This window comes from Brachycentrus maculatus, unplaced genomic scaffold, assembly GCF_059751285.1.
Source record: "Brachycentrus maculatus isolate JH-2025_06_01 unplaced genomic scaffold, ASM5975128v1 h1tg000576l, whole genome shotgun sequence".
Classification (NCBI taxonomy): domain Eukaryota; kingdom Metazoa; phylum Arthropoda; class Insecta; order Trichoptera; family Brachycentridae; genus Brachycentrus; species Brachycentrus maculatus.
This window is the reverse complement of record NW_028281316.1, coordinates 300,528-312,659: the sequence shown is the minus strand read 5'-3', so window position 1 is coordinate 312,659 and position 12,132 is coordinate 300,528. Positions and strand designations below refer to the sequence as shown.

General features: G+C 34.3%; 1 protein-coding gene across 1 annotated transcript; it reads left to right on the top strand.

Moving 5' to 3' along the window:
- Positions 1-264: 264 nt before the first annotated feature.
- Positions 265-7,247, top strand: LOC148301326 (uncharacterized). The gene is made up of 4 exons (XM_088273443.1): positions 265-489; positions 2,610-2,733; positions 5,147-5,396; positions 6,388-7,247. Exons 1-4 carry the CDS (start codon positions 476-478, stop codon positions 7,098-7,100), a joined length of 1,101 nt encoding a protein of 366 aa, XP_088129569.1. The 5' UTR covers positions 265-475; the 3' UTR covers positions 7,101-7,247.
- The last annotated feature ends 4,885 nt before the right edge of the window (positions 7,248-12,132 follow it).

Genomic DNA, 12,132 nt, shown 5'->3' with positions numbered 1-12,132 from the left:
TTAAAAGGTTGTAGGTATATTTAAAATCAAATAAATCCTCTAGAAAAAGTTTTTTCCATGTTTTTATGTAATGGTATCACTGAGATAATGCACAATCTTAAAGACTACCAAATTTTAGACGAGTAAAAAGCAACTAATCAAAAAGTATAAAGTATTTGTATGATAATACATTTCAATCTGAACAAAATAGTATAATTTTTGATAAATGTTTATAGTTTGATAAATATTTCGTGATGGTCGAAATAGTTTTTTACGGCTATGTGCGGCTTCGGATTTTATGTCAAAAGTAAATTAGTGGATTCCGTGAGTGATGCCTTCGATAACCGCGTCTTTTAATATTTAAGAACAACACCGATATTTTTATCAAATTTTCCACACCTGAAAGTGCCTGTGATTATGTTATAATAATTAACAAACCTAATTATTTGACAGCCACAATATACAAACAAGTGAGAAAGTACTAAACACTGACACGATGGAACACAAGAGGTATTATTTATTTTGTTACATTTTCTCTATGAACATCTCTCAAATATTAAATATATCATTTAATTTTACGATTAACCTCTCCTTTCACGAAATATTTCTACTTGGGCTGTTCTCGCGTGATTTCTAAGAGTAGGCGGAGAGGATAGAAAACCACACGCTTCTGCCTCGACACGCGCCTAGCTTCTTCTATACATCCACATACTAACTAGTTGCATACATCTAGTCACGTAGACTTTTGACAAGAGCTTTAGTTAGTTTCTGACTGATTGGTCATGTAAATTATTTCATCTTTCAATAGATTATCAAATTCCCTGTGGCTTGTATGAGTATGTGTATGCAACCGCGAATGCCCTAGCCATTGCCGCTGTTTACTCTTCTATCTATAATGTCCTTCACTCTGAGCTCCTTTGCTTTCTTCATCTGTATCTCTTATCTAAGCATATCTATGAATCTAGAACACAAGACTGATCACCTTACATTTTTTTTTTAATTAATCTATTTTTTACTTCTGATAATATCTATTGTATTCTTGCCAGTGCCCTTTACTATAACCTAAATATATTGTTTACCCACATACAGACCATGCCTTTGTGGGATATTTTTTTTATTTATAAATATATTTTTTTTAAACTTTATATAAATAAATAACTTAGTTTTAACCAATTTTTTATTAATACAATTTAACCTGCCGGTTTCGACAAGAACCTTGTCACAATCAGGGTTTATTTTAATTCTAAAACATTAAAAAATACTCTCACCAAAAACTTCCACACACTCCGTAAAAATCCTAAATGTTATTTTTATTATTCATTGCATAGCAATCCCAAATAACAACGAATGAAATCACCCAAAAAATTAAACATCTTTTTAAAATTTATTTATTGATTTGGCGTTTAATTTGTAGAACTCCATTTTAATTTATGTATTAATTTTTAAATAAAAACACAGATTTTTTTGAGTCTACTAAGTTGTGTTTTATTAAAAAAAAACACATTAAAATTAAAATTGTGACAATTGTTTCGCCTAGTTATGGCATTTTCAAACAAATGTGAATTATAATCCCATAAATTATTACTGCACATGTTAAAACTATCACTTAAGTACCTAGAATTGTATGGCTACATAAGGACCGTCAGTCCATTTAATCTTCACATTCGTTTGAAAATGCCATAACTAGGCGAAACAATTGTCACAATATTAATTTTTGTGTTTTTTTTTAATAAAATACAACTTGGTAGACTCAAAAAAATCTGTGTTTGATATAAAAATTAATACATAATAAACAAAAATCCACTTAATGATCTATAAACCTTGTACATAATAAGCAAGGTAAATAATAAATTCAATTACCATCTAGCAAAAAGAACTTCAAGGCAGTGGATGTATACCTGAGAACTGTATATTCATCTTGTATAGCAGTGCGTGTGTACATGCCAACTGCTAGAAAAGTTAATGCTGCCATCGCAAAAGACTTCAAGAAATTTCAGAAGTGCATATTTACCATATTATGGTAACATATTTAACATATTATGTTTAATGCCGAATGCGGCCTACTTAACTGAGTAAAGGCAATCAAAATTTGGAACAATTCGCTCATCAAGAACGTCATAAATCAAAAAACTTAATTTTTCAGATCATTTTTAAAGTTTAAAAATATAAAACAATGTATTAAAAATAAATATCAAGCCACTTATTGAACTTTTTACTGTGCAACAGATCTTTTTAGGTAAAACCTGAATGTTATTTCTCCATTTAAAAAATAAATAGTATATTAAAAAAAATAATAACTAAAGAATAACCTTTTCTTCAAAATGCAAAAACAACATTTTCTGCCCTGTAGCGGGTAAATGTTAAGTTAAAAATATGCTCTTGCTGGGATACATACATTTTCTGGGCATTCTGAAAACATGCACAAGTGAAAATTGACGATTTTTTATTTATGACGTTCTTGAAAGGAGTGAGAGAATTGTGTTATTTTCACAAAATTAGACTTTTTTCCGCAGCACACCAACTAATCATCAAGGTACACCAGTGTGCCGCGGCACTCACGCGGCGGTACAATGCCATATTTTATTGAATGCTTCATATATGTATTGATTGTCTTATTAAATATATTGCAGTGAAACTGATCAGGATGTGGAGGATGCTGCTAAAATTGACGATGAAGATTTGAATGAACAGAAAAAGGAACCTGTGAAGAAGAGAGGTAGAAAAGCTACCAATAAAACTAAACCAGTATTTCAGGTTTGTTCCATCATAATTTACTAGTATTTTAATGCACCTACTACCCTGTGATTTGAATTATTGCATGATTATATTTTTTAATTTTCCCTTTTTTGTTGTTGTCATAGTCTATGAAAGAATGTTTGAAATTTTCCATTAACACATTGTTATCGGGGTTTTTTTTTAATGGTCCCCGACCCTAATTATACTCTGGCAGTCTGCCGCCCGACCGTCAGTATACTAATCACAAGTAGCTGAACACCCAATTCCCATCTGTACAATGTTTGCAGGCGTCTCTCGCGCTCTACCTAAAGTAAGCAAATAGAACGCTTACAAGCGTCTCTCGCTCTCTACCAACAGTATGGAAAAGGACCCTAATTATACTCTGGCAGTCTGCCGCCCGACCCTCAGTATAATTCCCATCTGTACAATGTTTGCAGGCGTCTCTCGCGCTCTACCTAAAGTAAGCAAATAGAACGCTTATAAGCATCTCCCACTCTCTAATAACAGTATGTAAAAGACGCTTTTAATGCTTAAAAGCGTCTTTTACATACTGTTATTTAAGAGTCGGAGATGCTTATCAGCGTTCTATTTGCTTACTTTTGGTATAACGCAGGACGCCATAAAACATTGTACATATGGGATTTGGGTTTGCGGTTACTTGTGATTAGTATACGACCCTAATTACTATGCTAATTAGGGTCGGGGTTGATGAAAAAATCGCCCGACAACAATGTTGTAAGAATTTTAGTCTTCTGTTTTTTTTATTAGTTGAAGGATATTGATTTTTTCTATTTATTCGTAACATAGTATACATTTGATTTGATAACTCAAATGTATACTATGTTACTAATACATATCTGGTTGTGTCAAAAGTCTGCGTAATCGGAGGGCATGTATGACTAGATGTATGGATGTGAAGGAGGCGAGGAGTGTATGATTTTAATTCAATTCAATTCAATTTCAATTTATTCAACAAAAAAATAATATATACATAACAAACAATATTCAAGGCGTATATATTAAAAGTAAGCAAGAAGACTTAAAGGTGTAGAAGAATCCCGCTTCTGAAAACTCCTTAGGACACATGGAACAGATCAATATCCAATGTGATATTGTTCAACATAGCGGTAGCTCTTCCTACAGGCATAACCATCGGCAGGTTGGTCCTATGTATAGGAATGTGAAACAATCTATGTCGACGCTGTCTTAGGTAACTATCGGGAACATACAGACCAATGTCAGGACAGAAGAGTGTGGCGTTCCATCCTTTCTGCCTACCGTGCTTCTTTTACCGTGCCTACTATCCTTTGTGCTTTCCGCGGGGAAACCGCGTGATGGTAGTAGTAGTAGAAGTATACATTTTTAAAAAAATAATTTTTGTTATACATACTTATATCTAAATAATATTACTAGGGTACATTTATTTTTATGCTGTACCTTCCCATAAAAGAATAGTTTAATTTTTTTACTGTATAGTCTGTGTTTATAGTGTTCGTTAAGTTTCTCGAGTGTTTGTGTATTTTATATTATTAATTTCTAAAGGGTGTCTGTTGAAATTCTTTATGCCTATTTATATTAAATTTTTTATCCCTATTTAAATGTAATTTTGTTGGTACTGTTTTGTGTTGCATTCGGGGATTTTTAAATTATTTTTAAATCTCTGGGATATGCTTGTTTTGAATGCTTGTCGAATATAATATTGATAAAAATTCCGCAGTGGTTAAATCAAACTTTTCCGCACATATCGCTCACTCTTTTCAACAACGCCAAAAATAAAAAACTAGATTTATCAGGAGATCGTTTTTAAAGTTTAAAAATATAATAAAATGTATTGAAAATAAATATCAAGCCACTTATTGAACTTTTTACTGTGCAACTGATCTTTTTAGGTAAAACCTGAATGTTTTTTCTCGATGTGAAAAATATTAAGTATATTGAAAAAAATAATAAAACAATACCTTTTCTTTAACCCTTATAATGCTGAGCTTATTTTCACATATTTTGCATAAATTGCTAATTGCTTTTCATCATCACTACTTGACGTATTTGACATTTTGTAGGTAGAAATAAAAAACTTTCACTTAAAAAAATACAAAAATCAATGTGAAATTCACAGAAAAATTATTTTAAACGGTCATTATTAAATGTTTTAAATTATTCATTCCGACGCTCTGCACTTCATACGATAGAAAGTCAATCTATCAACGGTTCACACTCTAAGGGTAGAAATGCAAAAACAACATTTTCTGTCCTGTAGCGGGTAAATATTAAGTTAAAAATATGCCGCTTTTGCTGGGATATAGTACATTTTCCGGGCATTCCGAAAACAGGCACAACTGAAAATTGTCAATTTTTGAAATATGACGCTGTTGAAAGGAGTGAGCGATATTATCAACACATCACCTTATTGTCTAATTGCCCCACATATTAGGTGGTGGAAGAGATCCCCATAGAGTTTGACTTCACGCCGGTAGACAAGCACACCTCTGATGAGGATCCCGACGACCCCCCATTCGAGCCGGTGCACCTCCCGCCCAAGCGGCCGCGCAAGATGACCACCCCGCAGCGGAGCCGCGTGCCCATCGAGCCCCGGCCCGCCGCCGTGACGGTCATAGCTGATCCCCTCGCGCAGAATCCACGCCCGCCAGGGAAGCCCTCCAAGTACCTACCTCCGCCGACCAGTAAGTGAAGCTTTACTTACAACATTTTGAGTGTGTCCAAATACTTGATCTCAAAATCTGGATTATCTCCGATTACAGGAGTTATTTTCATATTATTTTTCGACATCTCATCAAAGATGAAGAAGAATATGGGCATTTACGGGGCTGACGACCGTCATAGGCTGGTTTAAGTGATCACTTTACACACGTGTAACATTCACCAATTCTACCCATTATTGACAACCACACTATTCAAATTATTGGAAGTTCTATATATATGCAATTTAGAAACCTTGTTCTTGAATCACCAGAACTTCACTAGAGACATCTTTTGGTGAGATGTAAAGAAGAATATATATAGAACTTCCAATAATTTGAATAGTGTGGTTGCCAATAATGGGTAGAAGAAGTGAATGTTACATGTGTGTAAAGTGATCACTCAAACCAGCCTATGACAGTCGTCAGCCACGTAAATGCCTAAACTTCATATTCTTCTTCATCTTTGATGAGATGTCAAAAAATAATACTAAAAAAAATAATAATATGAAGCTTTACTTATTGTTTTTTTTTATTTTTAAGAAGAGTAATATTTGTTTTTTTACTATTTACAAAAATACTTCAATTTCATACTATTTCTGTAAGCCTAAACGGCTCATTATTTGTAATAGGTATCAAATTGTGCTAGAGTGAGTCGAACCGAGAAACTCTCCTTTCGACTCACTCCTGTGGTTAGAGTCTGCGACACTAACCACAGGACCCAACACAATTGCACCGATATTAAATGTTAAAATCAAACACCGATTTTTAGAGTCTACTAAATTGTATTTTATTGTTAAAAACAAATAAAAATAAAATTTGTGACAATTGTTTCACCTTGTTTTTGAGACACTTTTAAAACTGACATCTCACCCTAGAGTGAATTTTCCAGAATCCCATAAAATAATATTGATATTATTATTAATAATTTTGTATTGTCGTAAGTTCTCCGTTTCTAAAGCTATTTTTTTCACAGTCAACAGATACCCGTGCGGTTACTGCGACACCGTATTCACGGACATCAGCTTCCTGGAGCGCCACCACAAGCGCTGCAAGGCCAAGCGCGCGGCCGAGTGCTACAACCCCCGCCCGGGGGCCGGACCCTCCCCCAAACCGACCCCCTCGGTCGTCCCCGCATCGGGGGGCAGGCAGACCTACTCCTGCGACCAGTGCACCTTCACAACGAAAAACCCGGAGCACCTCAAATACCACAAACCTATACACAACGATGACAAGTTTTTCTCTTGCGAAGAGTGTAAATTCACGTGCAAGGAGCTTGAACAGCTCAACACGCATAAAAAGATACACTCCGGGTATAAGGAGTTTATGTACGTCGAAGGAGGGTGCGATTCCAACGACAAAACAGTGGAAGATGAAGAGAAGAATAACGATGAATCGGTCGATAATCAGACCGAGTCTCTTGATGAAGAAGGTCATAAAAAGTTCTCTTGCGACCAGTGCTCGTATACCAGCACGCAGCCCGGTTATTTGGTGATGCATAAGCGTATTCACGTGCGCGAGAAGCCGTACGAATGTAGCGACTGCGGTTATAAATGCACGCGTCTGGCGTACTTCAAGAAACACCGTGCGACGCACACGGACGGCCCGATGCTGTCCTGCGAGCGATGCACCTTCTCTTCTACCAGCCAGATTGTGTTCGAGGCGCACAAGCAGTGCCACAAGGCGTAGTGAACGCCCCTTCCGGCCGATGGCGTAAGTTGTCCGTAGTTAGTGTGATTATCGTTAATTTGTGCTAACGAGGTTTTGAGTGCTGTCTCACCTCGGTATTTGCGGGAACGCATTCCCAGAAGTGGTCCCAAATAGTAAAATAGGTCTCCAAACAATTCTGTCAATAAGATACCTTTCACAACATTTTGAGTGTGGCCAAATTCTTTATCACAAATCGGGGTTTCTTAACTTGGGAGTTATTGTTACATTTTGATATCTCAACATAGATGATGAAGAGTATGGGAGTCTGGGTAAGCCCTGTACGACTGTCCAAACTCAAAACACAGTAAGGGACATTTTTTTGTAGTACATTTTTTTTGCATTTTTGGTCTGAGTAGATTCTACTTAGTCCAAAAATGCAAAAAAACATAATACAAAAAAACGTCCCTTACTGTGTTTTAAGTTTGGACAGCCGTGTACCTGTAATACCAGACTTGCATATTCTTTTTCATCTATGTGAATTGTATTAAACAATTAATTACAAGAATTATTTTCACACTTTTACATCTCAACATAGATATATGTATATATAAAATAGAGATAAATAAAATAATAAATATATAATAGGAAGATAAATAAACGGGTCTCTTCTAAATAAAAGCTTTCTTAAATAAACCATAGTTTCCAAAAAGATCCAAAAATTTGAGTAGTGTGGTTGTCAATCATGGGTAAGAATGGTGAATGTTACATGTGTGTAAAGCGATCACTTAACGAGCTTGTGATAGGTCGTAAGCCCTGTAAATACCCAGACTTCCATATTCTTCTTCATCTATGTTGAGATGTCAAAATCTAAGTCGCCTTTCCACAAAAGCAATACATATATGTATATGGATTTTGACAATGTTTCGATAGGAAATAGGAAATTTTATATGAGTAACTTTTCACATATTTTTTTATTCATTTTACAATTGAATTTGTTTATTTGATTTGTTTTCTGTTCTAAGAAGTAACCCGCAAAGCCTCTATTTTTAGAGGGTTGTCTGCACTTAGGTGTAAAAAATGCATCAAAAATACTTAGACCAATTGAAAATTAATATTTCGTAGCGTACATGAGAAAGTGACCAACTACCAAAACGTAAAATGTTCAGGATGGCCATTTAAGTCACTTTTGCTTGGCAAGAAAATAAACATCAATGCATTAAGTAATTTTTAACAAGTCAATATATTATACTTCCAAGTTTAAAATCCTTCGGGATTTTGTTCAGGGCAATATTAAGCTAGTAAGATATCAAATAGTCAATGATCACGTTTTTGTAAAACAATGCACTTGGTCACTTTCTCCTGTATGACAACGATTTCTTTAAATAACATTTTTTGCCTGTAACATATACGGACAAAAAAATGGGCTTTCGCGGATTACCCCGTACCCAGTACGGCCAACCCTGGTGATAATAATATGTAAATATTTTATTATTACAAAATAATGACTTTTAAGAAACGTCTGAGACATTACCATCTATCATTAGAATCCTAACTGTCCATCAAACCTCCTCCCTCTACCTCCTTCCCTAAACTCCGTTTTTCCTTTGCCTTCCTTATTATCATCAATTTGTAATTTATTTTAATGTTCAAGTACTATCTACCCTCTGATTGCAAACAGCTATATATGGTATCAACGTTTTGACCAATATTATTAGTCTGTTTTTGGTTGGTTGGAAGATATAGCTTTTTAGCAATAAGCTAGCCAATGTACTTATTTCTTTTCTGTACATGAAGTTTAAATAAATAAATAAATAAAATATTTACATATTATTATGTTCAATATTACGCCGTGAAAAATTCTTTAAAAAATCTACCAAACCGGAACATTTGACGTTTTTACCTCGTACTCACAGATATCGCGCACTCCTTTCAAGAACATCGTAAATCAAAGAACTTGATTTTTCAGGAGAACGTTTTTAAAGTGTAAAAATATAATACAATGTATTCAAAATAAATATCAAGCCACTTACTGAACTTTTTACTGTGCAACAGATCTTTTTAAGTTAAATCTGAAGGTTTTTTCTCCATTCGAAAAATATTTAGTTTATTTAAAAAATAATTTAACAATACCTTTTCTTCAAAATGCAAAAATAACACTTTCTGCCCTGTAGCGGGTAAATATTAAGTTAAAAATATGCTGCTTTTGCTGGGACATAGTACATTTTCTGGGCATTCCGAAAACATGCACAAGTGAAAATTGTCGATTTTTGATTTATGACGTTCTTAAAGGGAGTGAGCGATATGTATTATAAAGCAAGGGTAAGAGAATGAGGTAAATGCATCACAGGAAAAAGGCGTACATTCTGGGTTTACTACTTGAGAAAGTGGTTCCGATGTAGCACTGATTTAGAGCGTCTGCAGATAAGTAAAAGTTGGCATTATCATTGCAAAAGAACAAACAATTTTGTAAGGCGCGCCATCCGCAAATACCCAAAAGCGCACTGCAAATTACTGCTTATGAATTGGTACTGTCCAAATAACTAAGTAGTTGTGACTCGTGGGTTCATAATTGTATGTATTTTTAAGATTATTTCATAATTTTTCTTATTATAGGATGTATTGTACAGTAATAAATATTCATTTAGGCATATTTACTTTTGAACGAAAGCAATATCAACCCTTTCCCGGCAAATGAGTCTTAAAATAAGTGCGTTTAGAACATCAGTAAGACCAACATTGCCGAAATTAAACATTATTTTGAACATTTATTTTTCATATGATATTCGTAAAGAAATATTTGGTTTTGGGACGAAAACGATATCAACCTTTTCCATGCGAATGAGCCTTAAAATTGAATGAACACATTGTTTACGGCAAACGCTTAAAAGCTTCTTTTACATTTTGTTGGTAGAGAGTGGGAGACGCTTATAGGCCTACTTTTGGTAGAACGCGATGGACACCAAAAAACATTGTTCAGATCAGAATTCAGTTTACAGTTACTTGTGATCAGTGTCGGGTTGTGGTCCCGTGGTTAGTGTCGCGGACTCTTAAGTAAGAGTTTCTCGGTTCGAATCCACTCTACCACAATTTGATACCTATTTCTAATAATGAGCCGCTTAGGCTCACAGAAATAGTATGAAATTGAAATATTTGTGTAAATCATAAAAACACAAATATTTCTTTTTTTTTTTTTTAAATTTGTAAATCACCCTAATTAGAATACTAATTAAAGAAAATACCACATGACAACAATGTGTTAATATTGCTATCACCGATCTTTTCTGATGTTCAAAATATGACGTACACAAATCTCAAATGAGTCATCCGTGGCGAATGTGTTAATATAAAATTATTACACCTTTGATATATAGCTAGTAAAGGGTCAATATTGTATTTTAATTGCAAAATTAGGCAATATGTAAGAGCACAAAGGCCGTTTATAATAAACAATAAATAAATTGTAATTTTTCAACTACTTTTTTTAAACTTTTACACATTCACAAGACAAAATTTTATTCCACAATGGACTTGTGTAGGTTTCTAATTGTTGAATACGTAAAAATAATGCTTACCAAAGAATTTTTGAAAGACTTACCTTAAAAACCAAGCAAATTTGTACGAATAGCAGAAAATACAAACAATTAACAAATTATTTATTGATTTGGCATTTAATTTGTAGAACTCCATTTTAATTTATGTATTAATTTTTAAATCAAACACAAATTTTTTGAGTCTACTAAGTAGTATTTTATTAACAAAAACACATAAAAAATTAATATTGTGACAATTGTTTCGCCTAGTTATGGCATTTTCAAACAAATTCGCTTGAAAGAGAGGGAGAGGAAAATCCCCACAGGATGGGCCGATCAAATTAAGGCAGCAGCAGACACCTCGGTGGTTGGAGCGCTACGTGCAGCGCAGTCAAGGGATAACTGGAGAAGAGTCATTGCTTCCGCAAGGGTCACAACCCTCAGCAATGAGGAATAAGACGGAGAAGAAGTACAAATTTGCATGGTATTTGAGGAGTCCTTAAAAATTCGTATGTTAGTAAAGTGTTAAATATGTAAAAATAATGCAAGCAATATGTTAATTCAAGACTGTTTACGATGAACATATAATAATTGACTTTTATTTACAAAGATATTTTTTGCAAATGTTTGCCAGTATGTAATAGGGAAAAATGTATCGTGTACCATGATTCTTATTAATTTTTCATTAAAAAAATTATTTTCTTTGATTTATGTGTTATATTTTGTAACTTTTCTACACTTATAAGAGAACTAATCAAATTGTATTATTATGAACTCTTAATGAATTGAAATAAAATAATGATAGTTATTACGTTCATGTTGTTTTATTATTATGCAGGGAATAGAATGAATGGTGCTTTGAACAGAGTGATTGCAAATAAAAATATGTCCATGGAAGCCAAGCTAGCGGTTCGCAACGGCGTGCTGGTACCGACACTAATGTATGGAAGCAAAACATGGAACTGGCAAAGGAAGGATAAAAGCAGAGTGAACGCTGTTGAAATGATGAATGTGTGGAAAATCATTGTATGACAGAATTAAAAACGAAGATATAAGAAAGGAATGTGAGGCTGAACAAGGAAGAATTGAAAAGTTCTTTACAGTGGTATGGACATGTAGAGTGAATGGATAACGAGAGAACGATTAAGAAAATATATGTGGCGAATGTGAGCGGGAAAACAGAATGAGGACGACCGTAAAAAAGATGTGGCACGATCAGTTCGATCGGAACCTAAAATCTGGCGGTGTCAAAAGTCTGCGTAATCGGAGGGCATGACTTTGTTTTTTGATCCACTCACATTTTTACTAACAACCAACTAGTTTCGGCAACAACATGTTGCCCTCCACAGGGTTTATTTTATGACTGGGCATTTATGGGGCTTACGATCACCATAGGTTGGTTTAAGTGATCACTTTGCATGCGTGGATCTTATTCGAAAGACATTTAGAGGGAGACCAAAAAATACATGGATGCTACAGAAAGGTAACATGATTCGAAAGTGACGTTGTATATGATAGAAGGACCTATAACCTGAGGACGA